We start from the raw sequence: 23,568 nt of genomic DNA, 5'->3' as shown, positions 1-23,568 counted from the left end.
TTTCTATAAACATTTATATTCTTTATAATCTTTTAATAGATCTTGAGTCACTAATACCTTATTTCTTCCTCAAAGTTGTAATGACTCGTCACTCCAACCCATACCACATACATCTCTTAATAAGCTGGCTACAAATACTTATATCATAAAGTAACTCAATTCACTCATTAGGTTAAACTATGTCTTGTTTAATAATGATTTAATGAATAAACCACAATTATATGGTGTTAACCCATAAATCTAGTTTACAGAATCATAGGTTACAAATAACAATTATTCTATTCACATATCTTGTCCTTTAATTGGCTGTGTTTGTGCATAATTTCCATGACATGAACCTAATCTGAGATTTACATTCAATAAATAACATTTGTGCATGATATGTTGTCACAAAGGCTTTGCTTATGATTTTCTGAGGTTTCAAGGAATTGATGTTTTCACATGTACTAAAACTATAGTATATTCCTCAGATATTTTTTTCTTGCTATAGGTCCTAGAAAACAAAGTTCTGTAAATGATTACTCATTGTTGGCTGTATACAGTTGCAAGAAAAAGTATGTGAACCCCTTGGGATTACGTGGAGTTTTGCATGAATTGGTCATAAAATGTGCTCTGAACTTCATCTAAGTCACAACAATAGAAAAACACAGTCTGCTTAAAATAATACTACACAAACATTAGATGTTGCCATGGTTTAATTGAACATAACATGTAAACATTCACAATGCAGGGAAGAAAAAGTATGTGAACCTTTGGACTTAATAACTGGTTGACCCTCCTTTGGCAGCAATAACCTCAACCAAACGTTTCCTGTAGTTGCAGATCAGACCTGCGCAACTATCTGGAGTAATTTTGGACCACTCCTCTTCACAAAACTGTTTCAGTGTAGCAATATTCTTGGGATATCTGGTGTGAATCGCTCTCTTAAGGTCATGCCACAGCATTTCAATCGGGTTGAGGTCAGGACTCTGACTGGGCCACTCCAGAAGGCGTATTCTGTGCTGTTGAAGCCATTTTTTTGTTGAATTACTTGTATGCTTTGGGTCATTGTCCTGTTGCATCACCCATCCTCTGCAGAGCTTCAGTTGGAGACAGATGGTCGTACGTTTTCCTGCAAAATGTCTTGATAAACTCTGGAATTCATTTTCCCATCAATGACAACAATCCGTCCAGGCCCTGAGGCAGCAAAGCAGCTCCAAACCATGATGCTCCCTCCGCCATGTTTTACAGTGGGGATGAGGTTTTGATGTTGGTGTGCTGTGCCTTTTTTTTTCTCCACACATAGTGTTGTGTGTTCTTCCCAAACAACTCAATTTTGGTTTCATCTGTCCACAGTACATTTTGCCACTAGTGCATCCAGGTGCTCTTTTGCAAACTTTAAACGTGCTGCAATATTTTTTTTGGACAGCAATGGCTTCCTCCGTGGTGTCCTCCCATGTACTCCATTCTTGTTTAATGTTTTCCTTATTGTAGATGTGTCAACAAAAATGTTAGCATGTGCCAGAGATTTCTGTAGGTCTTTAGCTGACACTCTAGGATTCTTCTTTACCTCATGAAGCATTCTGCGCTGTGCTTTTGCAGTCATTTTTACAGGACGACCACGCTTAGGGAGAGTAGCAACAATGCTAAACTTTCTCCATTTGTAGACAGTCTGTCTTACTGTGGACACATGAACATCAAGGCTTTTGGAGATACTTTTGTAACCCTTTCCAGCTTCATGCAAGTCAACAATTCTTGATCGTAGGTCTTCTGAGAACTCTTTTCTGCGAGGCATGGTTCACATCAGACAGTGCTTCTTGAAACCAGTAAACCCAAAACAGGTGTGTGTTTTTAAAGGGCAGGACAGCTGTCAGCAACACATCCAATATAATCACACTGATTGGAGTCAAGGTTGGCTAATTCCTGGCTCTAATTAGTTCTTGGAGAAGTCACTGGGCTAGGGGCTCACATACTTTTTCCTCCCTGCACTGTGAATGTTTACATGTTATATCCAATTAAACGTTGGCAACATCTAATTATTATCATTATTATCATTATCATTAATTATCATTATCATTATCATTATTATTATTATTTATTTTGTATACCGCCCTTCTCCTGAAGGACTCAGGGCGGTGAACAGCCAGCAGATAAAATACAGAAAATACAAAAATTAAAACAATATTAAAAACCAATTAAATTAATTTGGCCCACAGTTAAAACACCCCCATATTAAAAACCCATAAATTAGCAATTTAAAATTAAAACAATTTAAAAATATGGTCAGGTCAGCCCAGCTTGATGAAACAAAAACGTCTTTAAGGCACGGCGGAAAGTGCGCAGATCTGGGATCCGCCGTATCTCCGGAGGCAACTCATTCCAGAAGGTCGGTGTCCCCACAGAGAAGGCTCTCCCCCTGGGGGCCACCAGCCAACATTGTTTGGTCGACGGAACCCTGAGGAGCCCCTCTCTGTGGGAGCATACTGGTAGGTGGGAGGCTACTGGCGGCAGAAGGCGGTCTCGTAAATACCCGGGCTCTAAGCCATGGAGCACACTAAAGGTGGTAACCAATACCTTGAAGCGCACCCGGAAGACCACTGGGAGCCATTGCAGCTCACACAGGAGAGGTGTTACATGGGAGCGTTGAGTTGCCTCCATCACCACCTGCGCGGCCGCATTCTGGACCAGTTGGAGCCTCCGGGTGTTCCTCAAGGGGAGCCCCATGTAGAGAGCACTACAGTAGTCCAAGTGGGATGTGACGAGGGCATGAGTGACTGTGCACAGGGAATCCCGATCAAGAAAGGGCCGCAACTGGCGGATCAGGCGAACCTGATAAAAAGCCCCCCTGGCCACAGCCGTCATATGGTCTTCCAAAGACAGCCATGTATCCAGGAGGACACCCAAGTTGCGAGCCCTCTCTGTGGGGGCCAACGACTTGCCCCCAAAAGTCAGTGATGGTACCAACTGACTATATCGGGATGCCGGAAGTCACAGCCACTCGGTCTTGGAAGGGTTGAGCCTGAGCCTGTTTCTCCCCATCCAGATCCGCACGGCCTCCAGGCACTGGGACATCGCATCAAGGGCATCATTGGGATGGTCCGGGGTGGAGATGTACAGCTGAGTATCATCAGCGTACAGATGACACTTCACCCCGAAACCACGGATGATCTCACCCAGCGGCTTCACATAAATGTTGAACAGAAGGGGCGAGAAAACCGACCCTTGCGGCACCCCACACCCAAGGCACCTCGAGGTCGATCTCTGCCCTTCTTTCACCACGAACTGCGACCGGTCGGAGAGGAAGGAGGAGAACCACCGCAACACAGTGCCCCCTATCCCCAACCCCTCCAGTCGGCGCAGCATGATACCATGGTCGATGGTATCAAAAGCCGCTGAGAGGTCTAATAGGACCAGGACAGAGGAACAACCCCTGTCCCGAGCCCTCCAGAGATCATCAACCAATGTGACCAATGCCGTTTCCGTGCTGTGCCCAGGCCTGAAACCCGACTGGAACGGATCTAGATAAACCGTTTCCTCCAGGAACCGGGGAAACTGTTGCACCACCACACTCTCAACAACCTTCGCCACAAAGCGAAGGTTGGAGACAGGACGATAATTTGCTAATACAGCTGGGTCCAGGAAACATTACTACAATGTTTGTGTAGTATTATTTTAAGCAGACTGTGTTTTTCTATTGTTGTGACTTAGATGAAGTTCAGAGCACATTTTATGACCAATTCATGCAAAACTCCACGTAATCCCAAGGGGTTCACATACTTTTTCTTGCAACTGTATGTAACAAATTTAACAGTTAAATGAAACTGATCCTATACCATAGTCTTCTTTACCAAATGTACTCTAATTCAGGAGAGGTAATTGGTGCCCCTTCAGAGACAGCTCTTTTAAGTTTTCCTCACTGTTGACCATGCTACTTGAGCTGTAAGTAACCATTTGGAAAACCAAGTCTTTCCCAATTCTAGCATACTACCTACTGTGCTAACTTTTAACTGGGTATATCCAGTGGTGGGATTCAGGCAATTTAACAACCATTTCTCTGCCCTAATGATTTCTTCCAACCACCAGTGTGCCAAACTGCTCAGAAAGTTAACAACTGGTTCTCCCGAAGTGGTGCGAACTGGCTGAATCCCACCACTGGGTATATCACATTATGAGTAACAACAAACCAAACAAAATTACCTCTGAGCTGGGAATATGCAATGCAGGTCCATTCTCCACGGCCATTTCCCACACAAGTGCATCTCATCATATGACCCATATCATGCTGTTTATCCCACTGATCTCCAACACGATACATAACACCCTCATTTGTTGTACAAATCTCTTCATGAGCTAGTAAACATATAAAAATGAATTATGCTTATTTTGATTACATGCTTCTTGCTCATGAAAATAACAAGATTGGCTCTTAGGAATTTTATTTCTTCCATACTTATTTTATATCAGTGCTAATAGCATTCATTTTCTTCTGAGCACTTCAAATATGAATCTCCATTTGAAGATTCCGAATGTGTGTGAAGATTCTCCATTTATATTCCGAATGTGTGTTAAATAGATTTTCACAAATTTTATTCTCATAATGAGATTGTAAAAACAGTTTTACTGAGGCTAATTTTTATATGCAACAACTAACTGTATATACAAGGTGAATGAATACTTATATCAAATCATATTTTCATAATTCCCAAGAATTAAGGAATAACATTGGGCCCTAACAGACATATGTGCAATATACCTGCCATGGGACAAAATCCAAATTTTTGATCAACATCATAGTTTGAGGTAGTTCCACACCATTTCATGTTATCTCTTCGTCCTTCAGAAGTACAATCAGTGTAATTCCGATTATTATAAAGGAAAGGAAAGTGACACAGGGCACCATTGGAATTTCCACCACGTGTCTGAACCAACACTGCAAGAAAACAATTGTTATTCAAATAAATTCTGTAGCTTAGCTACATGCCAATTACTTTACTATCTGTTGTTCAACATACCACACTCATGAAAATTATTTCTGAATAATTTATAACTGAATAATAGGAACTTTATTGCAATCGTTTTTCTTTCATTAGGAAGTCATTTTTCTTTTGACAAATGGGAAATCACCATTTAAAGAAAATGTTAGGAATCGAGAAACAAGAAAAGGAAACAACAACGAAGAATGGCAATTTTTGCCATTTTTATGTGAACTACTGAGAACATAAAATGTGGGAAAGAGGTGTATTTTTTAAAACTATCTAATTAAAATTGATATGTTTTCAGGTTTTTAACTATAAATGTAAGCTGGGAACATGTTTATAAAGAAGTTCCAAACAACTTAAGACACATACCAGGGTCAGGTCAGCTTGCAACTTCCATTAACTCAAGAGCTGCACCGACCTTTGCATGTCAAGGACTGCATTCCTAAGTGGTCACAAACAGGCCCTATTTGGTTAGAGGGCCTTCAGGAAAGTTAAGGGTTGAAATGGGTTTTAAGTATCTATAAGGCTTAAAACATCCATTTTATTTCTGCTCATCCCTTCTCAGCTTGGAAAAAAAGGCCTGAATGCTTTGCTCTATCCACTTTGTGAGACTTAGCCTCTCACACTTCTGTCTTGGTTCCAAAATGCATGAAAGCAACTCCAAGTCACTAGCTAGTCTATACAGTAGCTCTCTGCCAAAAATTCAAACTAGTTTTGTTCTACCAAGTCTAAATCAATCTCATAAAAAACTTCAGAACTGAAGAAATCTACTATCAAAAAAGTGTGGCCAGCAAGAGAGAGCTCCAGAATGATGGTGTCATAGTGACAGTGCTGGCCTAGAACCCTAGAGACAGTGAGTTCTTAGGCAGAAAAGCCAGTTGGGCAACTTTGGGCTAGTCCTCCTTTCTGAGCCCAACCTACCTCTCACAGGATGGTTGTAGTAGGAGACCAAATTATACACAGGAAGCAGAATTATTAGATATGTTCACCATGTATCTAGTCATATTTGATTTTACCAAAATATATAAAAGGCAGAATAAACATCTAATAACAATAAAAGAGTCTCCAGTAAGCTCAAAAATCACAAGCTCTCTGAAAATCTTGTAAAAAAAAAAATAGAAACCTCTGGCACAGGGAAAAAAAAATTGAGAAATCGTGAGGCAGAATTTAACTGTTTTTTCAGATTATACACCCAGTTCTCTGCAAGAACTCCCATGACAATAGCAGAATTATATTGTTCGCATCATCTAAGATTAAAAATTAATGTAAGGCAAATAGTCAAAGCTTTTGGTATGCTTCTTTTATATAATAGGCAATCATAAATATCTTTAAATTATTTGGTAATTTCTTTTTTAATAAAATAATATTATATTACTAAACTACAGAAATGAATCCGTTTTAAGACATGTGTTCCTCTAGACCTCACAGGGTAAAAAGCCACAGTGGCCCCTTGCTAGTTCTTAGGGCTGCCATATATGGCAACCTGGCTGAGAATTCCAGCTTGACTTGGAGTGACATCACAGCACTGCAGTCATCAGATTAAAAAGACCTGTCAGATCCTTATATTTGCCATTCTTCGTGGAAGAAGGGAAGAGATTTGGATTTGTCACATTTAGCTCTCTTTCTCATGTATCCTAAGTATCCTATTTTCTGTCTGGCCCTCTTTGTATAAACTTTAACCTGATTTATAACCATTGCCTGGTGCCAGAAATGCCTGGAGAATTCTCACCTCTTGGGAAATGAGAGGAAAGTGGGGGGACGTGTGGATTGCAAGATGGCCCTGAGAAGCTCTTCTTATCTGCTTCTCAGAGAGGCCAGTACGATATCATCTTCACAACGGCGGATTGGTGGGAATCCACATTGATGGTGGGGAGGTTTTCCTAATTCCTAAGGGACCTCAGAGCCTGCTTTGAATTTTGACTTGCTTTCATCCCTTTTCAATAAAAGGTTCTTTTGAAATACAAAGTTTTCAAGCGTTCGTACTTTCTTGGAAGGGGTGAGAGACTGGTCCTTACATAAAGCAGGCTCTGCAATAGTTGTCAACTCGGAGAGGAAGTTCCCCCCCCCCTTAATTTCCACTCTACCAAGGGGACCCAGCAACAATATCTGAACGAAGCAGCAAGCAAGAGGAAGCCGACTGCTGGGGAGAAACCTCGACAACTCTCCAGCCAGACACCGGCTCCATATGTCCCATCGAGGACATCAAAGTTGTCCTCGAAAACTCCATGAAGCCCAATGGTCGATCGGCGTAGGAAAGAGAGACAGCTGGGAGGGAAGATAATATAAATCAAATTTAAAAAAAAAAAAAAAAAGAGCCAAGGGGGTGACTGTAGGAGCCTGTAGTCTGCTATGTGTAGGACTGTTTCCTTATCTTGGATGGAAACCTCAGATAAGGAAGGTTACTCACATGTAGGCGCCAGGAAATGGCATTAAGACCCTAACTCTATAAACAAGAGGAACAGGAGGAAAGGAAGTGGGATGTGTGTTAACCCTAGATAACATTATAAGTCCTTAAGCAAAGCAGTAATGGTTAACCAAAGACTCTAGTTACCTGGAAGATTCTGTAGCCAATGAGATGCTGCCAAGTACACTGTACCTTGAAAGTAACAAACTATATAATGTCACTATGTAAGACAATAAAGTTACCCCCCACATACATCCTCAACCTTTGTGTGTGTGTGGTCACTACAAGTGGCGCCTGAGGAACAGGGACCCTTACTCCGTCCGGCAAGGACTGGCGCACCGTCAGCCCTCGTGGCTTCTCCAACCTTCTAAAGGTTTCTGTAAGTAATGGGCTCCTCGCTTTCTGAGGAACAAAGAAAGCATGCGGAAGAATTAAGCTATTTACTTAAGAAAAATCGCATTGATGTGCCACAATGCAGTCTCTTAAGGCTGGTCCAGGAGATTGCAAATAAGTGTTTATGGTATCCTGAAAAGGGGTCTTTAAGATTATCTGATTGGGAAAAAATTGGGAAAATTTTACATGCTGAACCAAGAGCTAAGGTAGAGATTTTGCAGGTATGGCATTTATGTAGATATGCAGTGGAAAAATTTGGAATTGCTGAACTGTCTCTTTTAACTCCTTCACCTCCAAGTTATTCCAATGCTGTTGTCTGTCCTCCTTCCTCTCCAGAATATGTGATTCTGCCTCTTTCAGCTCCTACTGACACAGATCAGATTACTAAACCTTCTAACTCTGTTGTTCAGTCTTCTTTTCAGAAAATGGTGAAATCCTGTAAACAGGATTCCTCCATGCCTGGGGAAGAAATTGCTGAATTGTCTGTATGTCCGGTACAATATCATCAGGGCCAGGGTCAATTGGCAGGACAGCAGATTGCAGAATGAGAAGGACTGCCTTATCAAATTTTAAGAGAAAAGGCTGTCACTGATTATGGTATTAGTGGTAATTTTGCCAGAGGCTTGGTAGAGGGGAAAAAAGAGTGCCTTCCCCGTAGCCATGTCTCCTCCCCTAGTCTCTCTTCCGCAGTTCCAGCCACAGCAGGTAATGCTGGGCTTGATTTAATAACTCAGGAATCTGTGGAATTTAAATTTCCTTTGGAAGTTAAATTTATTCCTTCTCAATTTAAGGGCCCTCTTCCCTCTGGTTTAGTGGGTCCTTTGCAATGTGGTCTTCCTAATCCTAATTTAATTCCTAATTTTTATCAATTGTTGGCGGTTGATTTAAAAGATTGTTTCTTTACTATTCCATTTCAACCACAGGATAAAGAAAAATTTGCTTCAATTCCTGCTCAAACTGTGCTTCCTCCAGCTACCTTCTCATAAAAAGGGGTGCTTTGTAGTCACTGGTGTTATTGATTCTGATTACATTGGAACTCTTTTTATTCAGGCTTGGGTGAATAAAACTTCCTCAAATTCTTCCTGATCGATCCTCTATTGCTTAATCCTCTCTATTACTTCCTTTCGCCCTTTATTATTCATACTAATATTTGGGGTTGGGACCTCCTTTCTTTTTTAAATACAAAATTGATTTTGGATGATGGCTCTTCTCCTTAAGTGACTCTCTACTGTCCCCGTGTGGTGTTTTTAATAATAGCATGCCAAATAAACGATATCATTTGGTGTGTTTTACCACAGGGCATGCTTAATTCTCCTACTTTGTGCCAGCATTTCGTGAGAAATTTCCATCTTATTTGGTATATCATCGTATGGATATTTTAATTGGAGTTAAAAAAAAAACTTAATTGGCTTTCTGAAATATAAAATGGTTTATGTGTCTATGGATTGTAAATTGATTAGAATAAATACAGCTGCACGTTTCTTATCTGTACTTAGGACATAAACTGTTGCAGTTTTCTTTCTGCTCCGGCTTTTCCTCATTTAAAGTTAGCAAAAGTTATTTCTTTAGTAAATTTGAAACAATTGCTGGGTACTATTAATTGGATTGGCTCATATTTTTGTTACCTACGCATTTACTTAATCCATTATTTGAATTATTGACTAAAAAGAAAGAGCCAGGAGATTTAATTATAGTTTCATCTGTAGTATGTGCTATAGTTGAGAAAATTAATAACATCTTGAGTATCTAATTTGTGGATTGAATCTCTCATAGAGATTGTCAGTTATTTCTTAATATTTCCTCCTAGTAAACTACATAAAAATATTGGGAGTTTTAGAATAACAAAAAGTATATTGTATTGAATGGCTTTATTTGCCTTGTTACCATTAAAAATGTTTTACCCTTGTTGAAAGATATGAGAAAAGCAGAAACTTAGGCAGAGTTTCAGCCCAAATTTTTATCAATGGGCCATTAAGAAGCCACCTTATTTTCCACAACAAAGGAAGGAAAAAATTTACAGGGGCCAGCAACATTTAAGCAGATATGGGACACAGGAAAGAAAAGCAAACACAAAGAAGGAAAAGAATTCAAGTTAAAGAAACTAGAATTTTTAACACATGAGGAAAGGAGAAAAACACAGAAATAGCAAGCTGAATAATTATAGGGAATGAACAACTACAAAGTGCTAGGAAAAACAGAGAGTAGACTATAAAACAATTATTTATTAAGAATTTCAAAAAACTTTAAAGGGTGACATAGAAAATCAAAAGATGTTTTAGGATATAAAAAAGGGTTACTCTTACAGTTTAAACAGGCTAGCCTCGAAACACTGTGCTTGATTTATTTCTTGTCTGTCTTCCTATAAACAATAAATTGATTCTAATCTCAAGCAGCTCGACGCAGCACCAAATGGCAAACACACAGCTCAATTAAAGCCTGTTATTCTCCCCATTCATGTAAATCTGTGGGGGAGAGATTTGATGTTGCAGTCTCAAGCAGCTGACCTCCAATCATTTTGAAGCAATCTCCCAGCCGGGAATTTTGAATTCAAGAAGGGAAAGCTTTGCCTCCTAGCAATCCTTAAAGGGAAAGGCTTCTTTTTCATTCCAACACTTTTATTTAAGCTATTGCTGAAATTATAACCTTGGGGCGTACTTAAGCCTGTCGAAGAAATGGAACTGACTTAATAAGTATCTTTCTTTCTATCTTAAAATCTGACTTTAACTTTTATTTTCAGAATAATTTATTTCTTTAGTGTGCTTTAATTGACTATGTAGGCTGTATTTCATATCATCTGTCTACAGATCCTAGGTTTATTTGCTTAATGATTCATCTATTGTTTTCCTTCTCCACTATCGCAAGCTCTTTGTTTTTCTGATGGGGGTGGAACGAGAGGAGTGATTGTTTACAAAGATCCTCATGAGGACTTCTGGAAAGTTTTCTCTCAATGTTCAGAATTGTCTGTTGTTATTTTAGCTTTCCATATTTTTTCTCAACAGATTTTAATTTGATCTCTGATTTTCAGTATGTGTGTCAACTGATTTTTAATTTCCCTAGTGCATATGTTACACTATCTTTGGATGATGATCTTCTGTCTCTCTTTTTGACATTACAGCAAGTTTTGCAAATTAGAAAGAATCAAATTTATATTGTACATATTAGGAGTCATCAGTCTTTCCCAGGTATGTTATCAGAAGGAAATGCTGTTGCAGACAACGGAGCAGCATGTGTTATCTGTTACTCCATGGGAAAGTCATTCATATTTTCATCAAAATGCAAAATCTTTGGCAAAACAGTTTCATATTCCTTTGGCACAGGCTCAGGATATTGTACGAGCATGTCCCTCCTGTCAACAGTCAGCTATTCCGTTCCCCAGTGGGGTCAACCCTAGAGGTATCTCTGCCAATTTACTTGGAATTATTTAACTCTTGTAGATTCTTTTTCAGATGTTCCTGTTAATGTTCATTTTCATGCAATAGAACCACTGACAAGCCACTAGTAAAGTATTGTCTTGCTCCTAATCCTGAGTAACAACCTTCGCCAATCACATGGGAGCAAGTGAAGGCCACAACATACCAAGCTCAACAACAATTGAGTCAAGCTGACCTTCTTAAAACTCCTGAAAATCTAGTTGCTTCTGTTTTTGCTATTATTACAGCTAATTCTGTCACAATTCTTTTTTTGTATTCTCGTCTTCTCTTAGTTGTTCCGGCTTTGAATAACACTCAACATACAACTTAATCGTAAACTTAATTCTGTTCATTGGCGTTATCTTTGTACTAATCAATATGCTAGAGGCTTATGTTTTTGCTGTTATGCTTGCCATACTTGGCTTAACAATTGGAATGATTACCCTAAGGTTCAACATATTTTATTGAAAGTAGGGAATTATAGTTATTGTACTGACTATTATTGGCTTTGGGGAACCTTTAATTCTTCTTTGTATGGACCTAATATTGTGCCTGAAATGTGTCCTGATAATTTTCCTATTTTTAATGCTTCTATGTGGTTCTTTTTTGACAAATATTCAACCAATGTACACCCTCAGAACTATCAGTGTGCTGCTATTGGCTACTTTTTCCTACCTGTGCAGATTGGTGCTCTCTCTTCTTCTTCACGACAATGACGTTCTCTATTAGGTCTTACAAATAATGATGAAGTTATCATTGATACACAACTGTCCTCTCTCAATACCTTTGGCTGTGCTGTGGCTGGAGCTATTACTGGGGTGATCACCTTAGGGGCTTACCCTGGAATAATAGCTCAAGAAAATAGATTCTATCCTGGGTTTAACATGTTGCCTGGAGAAATCAATTAATGCCACTGCTGCTATTGTTCGTGATCTCCAACATGAAACTGAGGACCTGAATCAGGATGTGCTCCAACAACGTTTTGCTATTGACTATTTGTTAGCACGACAAGGAGGTTTTTGTAAACTTGTTGGCATTGTGAATGTGTTGTTTATTTTCACTCTTTGAACAGAACCATTGAAGATGAACTTGCTAAACTCCAATCATATTTTCAGAATAATGTTCATGCTATTTCCTTTTCTTTTGACTGGTTGACCTGGCTTAAGCAGTTGTTTTTTTTTATGTTGTGATTATTATTGTCATGTTAGTTGCTTGCTGTTGTTTCATTCAGTGTATTCCCTCATCAATTCTATGTTTCGTCCTGTTCCTCTTTCTCTGTCTCCTCATCAAATGTGATATATACAAAAACATTTGTTCCCTCAAAATTAAATAAAAAGAGAGGACATGTAGGAGCCTGTAGTCTGCTATGTGTAGGACTGTTTCCTTATCTTGGATGGCAAACCTCAGATAAGGAAGGTTACTCACATGTAGGCGCCAGGAAATGGCATTAAGACCCTAACTCTATAAACAAGAGGAACAGGAGGAAAGGAAGTGGGATGTGTGTTAACCCTAGATAACATTATAAGTCCTTAAGCAAAGCAGTAATGGTTAACCAAAGACTCTAGTTACCTGGAAGATTCTGTAGCCAATGAGATGCTGCCAAGTACACTGTATCTTGAAAGTAACAAACTATATAATGTCACTATGTAAGACAATAAAGTTACCCCCCACATACATCCTCAACCTTTGTATGTGTGTGGTCACTACAGGTGACCCTCACTCACGGCAGCCATAAGCCCGGGTGGAAAATGGATCTGGAGGCCCTCTCTGATCAGGAAGAGCTGACCGAAGAACCACTGGTGGATGATCGACTGAAGCGGTACATCAACCGTATCGTGATGGAAGCCCTGGAAAATCTCAATGTTTGAGGCAAACAGGGTCGCCCACGAAGGAGAGCGGGCAGACCAGCAGCCGAGGAAGCTCGAGCCATCACCCCTGACCCAGGTGCAGCTAACCAAGCAGACGACCAAGCCGGTGGAGCAGCAGCCGTGCCAAGTATCCAACTTTCTGTTGTCCCACCCCAGGCGATCGTCCACGGCCAACCCAGCTAGAGAGGAAGGCTCCCCCTTTGGGGGTAAAATTCGACAGAGACCCCCAAAAGTTGGGTTTTTTCCTGGCTCAAGTCCTCACCTATATGCAAGAGTACAGGCGGAATTTCCCAACCCAGGGGGCACGAGTGCAAGTCGTCACCCTAGCCCTAGAAGGGGCAGCTGCCAGGTGGATGGTGAGCCTCCACAACGCCGATGCTCCAGAACTACGAAACTTTGATTGATTCATGATAGCCCTGCACCACCGCTTTGAAGACCCCCTCACCGATCGCAAAGCCTGCAACCGCATTAGAGTAAAGCAAGGCTGCCATCCTGTAGCTGAATACACCGAAGAATTCCGTGACCTGGCCGGCCGAGTCGACTGGCCAGATGATATCCTAGTCTTCTGGTTCAAAGATGGATTCAACAACGACCTGCCTGGCCCATGGCACCCTTAACTGCCTGCATGAATGGTATCTGATGGCATAGAGGCAGAGATCGACATGACCCAAAACCGCACCAGCAGGGCTTGGAGAAGATCCCCACCCCAGGGGAAGCAAGAGCCATTCAAACCCCAAACCGCCATGGCAACAAGGCCATCAGGTTGCTTTAAGTGTGGGAAGGAGGGGCACTGTGCAGCAGAATGTCAGTCGAAAACGCCTGCCAGAAAGCCAGATCGCCCATCAGGGGGAAAGCCTACAAAACCACCCCTAAGGAATAGAAACCGTGCTGAGAAGCCAAAAGGCCGTGGATTTCCGTTCCCCTCCAAAATCAGAAGGAGGAACGCCAGCGTCCCAAGAGGACTTGAGCCAGTCCGAAAGCGACCCAGAAGACGACCCGCTGGTAAGCAACACAATCAAACTGCTCACCCTACCCCTAAGACTTTTTATCCCCAGCCAAGGGAAAAGGGAGGAAGTAGCAGCATTGCTGGACTCGGGGTGCACCCAATGCCTAATTAGCCCAACCCTGGCAGGGAGATTGGGAATTCACCTAAGGAAAATGAAAACCCCCATCCAGGTACCATAGTCCTAGGGCTCACGTGGCTACAGAAGTGGAACCCTAAAATAAACTGGAAGAGAGGAACTGAAAAATTCCAGGGACATGTAACCTTCACAAACATCCCAGAGCAGGGGTCCCCAACCTTTTGAACCTCAGGGACCACCAAGTTCATAATTTTAAATCCCACAGACCACTAATATGAATCCAGCGCGCCACTTGCTAAAGCACTGGAATCCAGACTCCCACTGATGGGATGGGGTCTTTCAGACACTCTCCCTCCTCTCTCTCTCTCTCTCCCCCCTCTCTTTCTCTGTCTCCCCTCTCTCTTTCTATCTCTCTCCCACTCTCTCTCATTCTCTTTCTCTCCCCCCTTTCTCTCTATCCCCCTCTTTCTCTCTCCCCCACTCTCTCTCTCATTCTGATTCTCTCTCTCTCTTTCTTTCATTCTCTCTCTGATTCTCTTTTATTCTGTTTCTTTCTCTCTTTCTCATTCTGATTCTCTCATTCTGATTCTCTTTCTCTTTCTTTCTCTTTTGTTCTCTCTCTTTCTCATTCTCTCTCTGTCTCTTTCTTTCTGGTTCTCTCTCTGATTCTCTCTCTCTCTCTCATTCTCTCTTTCATTCTGTCCCTCTCTCTCTCATTCTCTCTCATTCTGATTCTTCTCACTCTCATTCTCTCTCTGTGTCTCTTTCTTTCTCCCTCCCTCTCTCTCTCTCTCTCTCTCTCTGTCTCTCGTTCCCTCTCATTCTCTCTCTCTCTCATTCTCTTTCTCTCTCACATCCCATGGGCCAGCCAATGTCTTGGGGCTGAGAAGAAGTCAAGCATCTCCCCGAGAGACCAAGGTGTGCGGAGCACAACAAGGGCTGGAAGAAACGCCCACGAGATCCAGCAAGAGACGAAGCTTCACTCCCGCTCTGGAATATGGAGCAAATCTCCACCCCCAGCCCTTCCCTTCTCAGGCCAGGCGAGGAGTAACTGGAAGGGAGGGTGAGGACAGCCACTGGTGGGTTCAGCCGACAGGAAGCTACAGCAGGGGGAAGAAATAGCTCAGGGTTGCAGTCACTCATTGCTTCGGCCCACCTGCACTACCACCCCCTTCCCTTGCACCATTACCTCATTCTGGCCGGCGAGGGCTGTGCTGCAAAGTTGCAAGTTGCACGAACCTACCTCTACAGCAGAGATTTACAGCCCCCACCTGCCTGGTCAGTCCCATGTTCCAGAGCTCTAGTCACAGGACTGGCCATTGCTCATCCCAGAGCAGCTCCTCCACCCGGGTGGGCCGCAGACCACCAAAGCTTTGTCACAGACCACCAGTGGTCCACGGAGGGAAAAGAGGAAGGAAAGGAAAACAGAGAAACTGCAATGACCGGCCACCCTGCTGAACCCACTAGCATCCCCAAAGAATACCAGGATTTGGCTGAGGTATTTAGTGAGGAGGCATCCAATGAACTTCCACCCCATCGCGCCACAGACTGTGCTATTGAGATTTTACCAGGGGGGCTAAATTCCCAAAAACAAAAATGTACTCCATGTCCCCCAGAGAACTAGACGAACTCAGAGCATTTATCGACAAAAACCTAAAAAAGGGTTTCATCGAATCCACCCGACCCAAAATAGCAGCCCCAGTGTTATTCCGCAAAAAGAAAGATGGCTCCTTATGCCTCTGCATTGACTACTCTAATCTGAACACGATCAGCGTGGAGAATATGTACCCACTTCCCCTCATGAAGGACATGCTGGCCCACCTCTCTAAAGGAAAAATCTTTTCAAAGCTGGATTTACGAGAGGCATACTACTGCATCAGAATTAGGAAAGGGGATGAGTGGAAGACTGCCTTTAACACCCCGCTGGGGTGCTACAATTTAAAGTACTCTCTTTTGGATTACAAGGGGCCCCTGCCGTGTTTATGCAATTAATTGAATGTTCCATGAACATTTATACAAAGGGGTCCTGGTTTACCTTGATGACATTCTAATTTACACCGATACAAAAGCAGAACACATAAAACTAGTCCGAGCAGTTCTCGCTAAACTCCAAGCCGTCAAACTCTATGCAAAACTCTCTAAATGTGAGTTCCACCAAGAAAGAATTGGCTACCTGGGATATAGAATATCCCACGGGGGAATAGAGATGGATCCACAAAAAGTAAAAGCTGTCATCGTTTGGGAGCCACCCCAAACCCGTAAACAACTATAAAGTTTCCTTGGTTTTGCTAACTTTTACCATCAATTCATTCCAGCCTTTACAAAAATCGCTCTCCCCATTACGAACTTGCTAAATACGAAATGGGGGGGAACCAAAACCAAGGCAACCCCTTAACTGGACCATGGAATGCCAAGCATTCGAAAAACTCAAACAACTATTCTCAGCTGAACCAATCCTAAAACACCCAGACCCAGAACAACCATTTGTCATCCAAACAGACATCAGTGACATGGCAGGAGCAGTCCTACTTCAAAACAATGAACAGGGACAATTCCAACAATGTGCATAAATGTTCAAGAAATTGACAGAAACCGAGCAAAGATGGGCCATATGGGAGAAAGAGACTTATGCAGTACAATGGGCCCTTCTCACATGGAGACAATTCTTAGAAGGGAACAAATCCCCTTTGAAGTCTGGACTGATCATAAAAACTTAGAAGCTCTGAAGACCCCATGAAAAGTCTCCCCCAAATAAGTACGTTGGGTGCAATACTTTAAATGTTTTAATTTTACCCTCAAATATCTCCCAGGAGGAAAAAAATTCTTAGCTGATGCTCTGTCCAGAAAACCACAATACAACAGCAAAAAGACTGAAATTGTTAAACCTATGCTCCAAACACCCCAGCCGCCAAAATAATTAACTGAGCACAAGCCAAAAAAGAACCGCTTGCCGACAATGCAATGGTCTCAAAATTTAAGGAGGCACTATTTAAGGATGACTGGTTCCAAGCACACAAAAACATTTGCTTGCTCAAAGACAACTTAGCCTGGATTGAAAACAAACTTTACATTCGTACTAGTCAAAGATTGGAGCTCATGAAGCAATGCCACGACTCCAAGATAACTGGACATTTTGGATTTGTGAAAACGCTACACCTAATCAAAAGGCAATTCTGGTGGCCATCCCTTAAAAAAGACATTGAGAGCTACGTGGCTAGCTCCCCCACCTGCGCAGCTGCAAAAAGGAAAATCCCCAGGACTTTTATGAACTGTAGCAAAACCTTCAGCACCATGGAGAGAGATTTCTATGGATTTTATAGTGGAGCTGCCTGAAAGCACGGGAAACACAGTTATTTGAGTTGTAACAGACCTCTTTTCAAAACAGGTCCATTTCATACCCTGCCAGAAAATCCCAACAGCCAAGGCATTAGCAAAAATGTTTTTAGTCCACATTTATCGCCTCCATGGAGCTCCCCAACGGATTATCTCAGACAGGGGTATCCAATTCATTTCCAAATTTTGGCGGGCTTTCTTAAACCTGTTAGGCTCTGCCCAGGGGCTGTCCTCTTCGCATCACCCCCAGACAAATTGGGGGGGGGAGAAAACCAATGGTGTATTGAAACAATATTTAAGATGTTTTATTAAGTACCAACAGGACATTTGGACTGACCTGTTAACTTTTGCTGAAATAGCTTACAACAACTCTGTACACAGTAGCACTGGCGTCACCCCATTTCAGGTAGCCACAGGACAAGAATTCAACCCCATGCCAGAGCCACCAGCTAAGGAACCTGACATCCCCTCCCTTAAGGAGTGGATAAACAATCTATAAACCACTTGCCAATGGTCAGGCTAGCTCTACAAGAGGCTAGAGCAGCTTTTAAAATTCAAGCTGACAAGAAACGCTGTAAACCCAAGCCATTCAAGGTTGGGGACCGCGTATATCTATCCACAAAGTTTCTACAATCCTTACAACCGTCTAAGAAACTGGGACCAAAATTCATTGGCCCATTCCCCATCACCAGAATCATAAACCCTGTCACGGTAGAACTCCTCCTTCCTAAAACACATAGGCAGATTCATCCAGTGTTTCACTGCAGCCTATTCAAGCCAGAAATCACTTCAAAAGTCAGCCCCCCTTTGTCCACACTTCCAACCCCCATTATGGTGGAAGGAGAACAACATTTTTTAAATCAAAGGTATCCTTGACTCCTGCACTCACCACCGCTCCACACAATATTTAGTGGCATGGAAACACCTACCATCCTCTCAGAACGAATGGGGAGCCAAAAAACATATAAAAGCCCACACACTGTTAAGGAAATTCCACTTGAAATACCCTCACAAACCATCCTAAATCTTAATGTATAATATGTTTTATGTCTTTCTAGGTGGATTTTCCATTTTTCTGAGGAGGGCAATATGTCAGGTCCGTGTATCTGCCATTCTTCATGGAAGAAGGGAGGAGATTTGGATTTATCACATTTAGTTCTCATTCCCATGTATCATAAGTATCCTATTTCCTGCCTTGCCCTCTTTGCATAAACTTTAACCTGATTTATAACCGTTGCCTGGTGCCAGAAATGCCTGGAGAATTCTCACGTCTTGGGAAATGGGGGGTGGGGGGGGAAATGTGTGGATTGCAAAATGGCCGAGAAGCTCTTCTTATCTGCTTCTCAGAGAGGCCAGTATCATCTTCACAACGGCGGATTGGTGGGAATCCACATCAGACGGTGGGGAAGGGGTTCCTAATTCCCTTTATTCTGGACTGTATGCCCCGAGGGACCTCAGAGCCTGCTTTGAATTTTGACTTGCTTTCATCCCTTTTCAATAAAAGGTTCCTTTTGAAATACAAAGTTTTCAAGCGTTCGTACTTTCTTGGAAGTGGGGCTAGTCCTTACAAGACCTCTTTCCTTCTAGCCTAATATCGATATTGGGCTTCTATCTTTAAAAAAAAGAAGAAATGCCAGCCAAACACAGGCAGAAAACCAAAGATGCAGACTACTAGCTTAATTTCTATTTAATTCACTTCCTCCTCACAAATATAGGCGGACACCCAACTGAGCAAAATGGCACAAACTATTTTCATCTTTGAACATCTCTGCATACTGTTTGGCATTTCATTGGATTAGTTAATGGGATGAAAGCAAAACAACTATTGGAAAACACCTAACACTGATTAGCCTGAGTTATTCCTAATGACAAGATTCCTTAGCTAAAAATTGCAAAACTGACTCCAACCCATTGTTACCCAGTTTCATTTCAGCATGGAACAAAAAACAAAGATGATTTCAGACTTTTGGGAAAACTTAAACATAAGAAGCAATCACTTAGAATAGGAGCAGAAAACTACTTTTATACGGAGGATCAGAGTGATTTATGATATGTTAAAAGCCATACTCCAAAAGTGGGCATGCTCAGAATAAAGATGGGCAGGAGCAGAAGAGAAACAGTGGGATAATGACATTTTACAAAGTAAGAAGTAACTAAAATATTCTGCCTCAGACAATAGTCAAGTAGATCCTTTCAAGACATCTAGGGAAAGCTTGCAATCTGGTATACAATATTACTGCTTTTCATTTTACCTGATAAGACATCTGTAGAGATGTACTATCCATTGTTATCTAGTTAAACTGTGGTAGCCTCTTGATATAAATCTAGCTTTTTTATGCCAACCCCATTTCATGTTTTGCACTGAATAGTCTTTCTGATAGACTTACGTTTGACTTCTGTATTCCCTCTTACACTTGCCTAGTTCTCAAGACTTTCCTCGTATCCTTTATCCAGTGCAAATCCACCCAGCCCAGCCTTTTTTAAAAGGCATGTTAATCATACTCAGTGAAAGAATGCTAAATTATAATTAATATATTTATATACTTCCATGACCACAATTTCCCAATGGATGCTAAAATCTGCAACCTATTTCTTCCCAAGATATTTTTTTCTTGAAAAATTTTACCATTTTGCTCTGTACAAAAGGAGTAGCTCTTATCCTGGTCAAAGTTGGAGGTTGTACTGCACCAGATATTCCCATCATGACGTCCTTCAGAAGTGCATGAATAGAAAGTCCTTCCATTATATGTGAATGGGAAAACGCAAGGTTCTCCATTGGAATTGCCACCGTAAGTTTGGGTCACAGCTTTAAAAAAATAGAATACCATTATAATTATACAAGAATTTGGTGTTATTTGGTTTCAGAAAAATATTTAATATTTAGCATTTATATAAAAATACATATTATAGTGAAACTTCAGTTTTTCAAACCAATGGGATCGTGGTTCCTGTCTTTGAAAACCTTAAGTATGTCATCACTTCCAGTTGGCGCCACGGGGATACAGACGGGGAAATGGCGAGCTCCGTAGAGCTCTGCCAAAACCGTGTCTGCCAAGCTGCCGCTGACAGGTCTTCGGACCTCCCCTGTCTTGAAGGGACAGGGGGACAAGAAGGGACCCCTTGGGCAGCCAAGAGGAACGGGCAGGTTCCTCGGGGCTGGAGGCTTTCCCTTCACGCCGGCAGCAGTGGAATGACAGCCACGGCGGCTGTCCCGAAACCGCAGCAACCGGGAACAAAGATCGTGCTGGAGGAGAGGAGAAGCGGAGAAGAACAGGGAGCTTTATGCCGGGTGAGTTTAACAATTGCCCAGGCGGCAGCTGCCCTCAGATGTGGATTGCAACAAGTGAGCCCCTGTTTTAATAGCGGCTAACAACTACAGGGGCTAAAAGACAAAGGACCTGTTTGATAGAAAGCATTTATTATGACTGTGTGGAAATGGCTTAGTTACAATTTTTTAAACTATTTTTATTTTTATTTTTCCTGTGGATACATGAGGCTAGACTGATTTTGTGGAGTGAGACTGGATTATATCTGGGAGACAGGAAGGAGAAGAGGAAACAACTATGTTTTAAAAGTAAAGACAAAAGACAAACGGTGATGGATAAAATGGCTCCTAGCTCTGAAGTGAAAGTATGAATCCCAGACTATTTTTTAATTGAAAAGAGAAACTATGTCGCTTGTTACTTGTACTGAATTGACACTGAGAAAAGACTTAGAGACCTTGGCTTCTGATACATAATCTGTTCACTGGAGGACTTATGGAAGATTTGAAAGAAGAAATTAAATGGAATAATGGAAACTGAACTAAATAAAACTGATTATAAGAGAAAGGCGTGGCAACAAAAGGAAGACATGATGATACCATATATGGAATAGTTCCAGAATTAACTTTGCAGAATTTATAACTCTGATGACATTGAAAGGGAAAAGAAATACATTTGGACAGATTGGAGAAAAAAAAACAATGGAATAAATCAAGTAACAAGATAACAAAATATCATATTTTGATTCAAATGGATGTAATGGTTATTGGGTGAATGATTAATGTTAGGAGATACTTTTCTTTCTTCTCTATGCTTTCTTTTTATTTCTTATCTTTCTTTTTTCTCTTTGTTTTACTCTTTTCTCATCTGCTTTTTTTCCCCCTCTTTATTTTTTCTCTCTTTTCTCTCTAATATAATTAATTTTTTTTGTTATTTTTAAACTCCCCTTTCCCTTTTTACTGATGCCTCTATTACTTCCTTATTTTTTTAATTGTAATTACTATTGTTATTATTTTCCTTGTTATTACTATCACCACCTTGTTTTAATATATATATAAATACACAAATAATTTGATTAAGAAATAAGAGCACAAATGTTCTAAGAAAAATACGATCTCTGGAGGCTTTAACTTGTTCTTAAACTTTGAATTTTTCGTAGATTCAACCATTTAGAAGAAAAGGTTTTTTAAGACATTGGAAGATATTTGTTAAAATATATTTTTATTTTAAATTAGAAATATGGAGGAGAATAAATGGAAAAACAATATGGATAATATATTGTGAAATAATTTGAAACTAACAGATTGAATAAGAGAAGTTGGAAGGGAGGAAAAGGCAAGCAAAATCTTAATTAAAACAAAATGTTATTAATCAATTAAATATGTAAAACTAGGAGTAATGCGAAATATGATTTTGGAAATTAGCTAAAGTAGAGTTTTGCTCCAGGTTAATAAATATGGTAGGAGTGGAGGAAGGTATTATATTAGAAAACAGTTGAAACAAAGCTTGGAATTAGTTAAAAATTAAAATAAGAGTTAGGAGTGGAGGTAAGCATGAGCTGGAAAACAGTGAAAGCAACGCTGTGGACCAGCCAATAAACAGAGTTAGGAGTGGAGGAAAGCATACGCTGGGTAACAGTTTATATGAACTGTGAACCAGTTAAAAACAAAAAAGTAGGAGTGGAGGAGACTATACCTGGGGATCAATTGAAATATAATTGTGAACCAGTTAAAAATAAGGGTAGGAGCAGAGGAAAATATGCACTAGAAGACAGTTAAAATAAAGCTGCGAACCAATTAATATATAGATTAGGTGTGGAGGAAAGCATATATTGGGTAACAGCTAAAGCTAAACTGTGAACTAGCCAAAAAATATAAAGTTAGGAGTGGAGGAGATTATTTCTGGGGAACAATTGAAATATAGTTGTGAACCAGTTAAAAATAAAGGTGGGAGCGGAGGAAAGCACTGCTGGAAAGCAACTATTTAAGTTGCAAACCAGTTATAAAATAAATATAGGAGGAGTAAAGGAGATAAGGTTGGTGTGTAGGTAAAATCATACTGTGAACCAGCCAAAATAATTTAAGGTCAGGAGTGGAGGTAAGCCTTGCTAGAAAGCAGCAGATCAAGATGTGAACCAGCTAAAAAATAAAATTAGGAGGAAGTGGAAGAAACTTTACAGGAAAATAATAATATAACTGTGAACCAGTTAAATAATCAGATTGGAGTTATATAAACTATGAATTAGCCAAATAATTTTAATAGTATAAGAGAATAACTATGGAGAAACTAAATCAAAATAAAATACTTTGGAAGTAACAAACTACAGAGCGAAATGTTGATTGATTTTGTAAAAATTCTAAGAGAAAAGGGAAATAAATTTTTGATAAGATTTGGATATTAGTTGTGATCAAGATGAGGTGAAATATAGATTTGGCGTAATGGGTCTTAAATTGAGAAATGTATATGAAATATTGATTGTTTAAAATGATAGAGATTTAGAATGATGTTTATAGTCTAGAATGTGGGCTAAATAATTGAATGATAAATGTTTAAAATAAGATTTTTTTCTTTCTTTTTTTTTAAAAAAAGATGTAATTGGATAAAAATGGGAACAAAATTGATTGTGGGAATCTTAATATTGTACTTATTATATGACGGAACAAGCACCTGCTCTAAAAAGATGTATTTTATATTTTGTGTTTTGAAAAATTAAAAAAAAAATTGGGAAAAAAAAAGAAAACTTTTAAGTATGTCATTTCAGTAACTGACATAGATTGAACAATGAGATCAAACAAATGATGCAAATTATATTACTTGCATCAATTTACATCATTTGTATGATAATTTCATTACACAA

General features: G+C 40.5%; 1 protein-coding gene across 7 annotated transcripts in view; it reads right to left on the bottom strand.

The window, feature by feature from the left end:
- The window catches only part of FN1 (fibronectin 1), a 222,038-nt gene that overhangs the window by 182,126 nt on the left and 16,344 nt on the right, over positions 1 to 23,568 (bottom strand). For all 7 annotated transcript variants that reach the window (XM_070933190.1, XM_070933183.1, XM_070933184.1 and 4 more), the window contains exons 9-11: positions 20,075 to 20,254; positions 4,733 to 4,909; positions 4,177 to 4,329 (exon numbers count right to left, since the gene is read on the bottom strand). In XM_070933190.1, coding sequence (XP_070789291.1) covers positions 4,177 to 4,329; positions 4,733 to 4,909; positions 20,075 to 20,254 — 510 coding nt within the window. The remainder of the gene's footprint in view (positions 1 to 4,176; positions 4,330 to 4,732; positions 4,910 to 20,074; positions 20,255 to 23,568) is intronic.

The sequence above is a fragment of the Pituophis catenifer genome, unplaced genomic scaffold (genome assembly GCF_029215685.1).
Source record: "Pituophis catenifer annectens isolate HBS135680 unplaced genomic scaffold, rPitCat1.0.hap2 SCAF_1, whole genome shotgun sequence".
NCBI lineage: Eukaryota > Metazoa > Chordata > Lepidosauria > Squamata > Colubridae > Pituophis > Pituophis catenifer.
The sequence above is the reverse complement of the archived record's forward strand: the minus strand, read 5'-3'. Positions and strand labels throughout refer to the sequence as shown.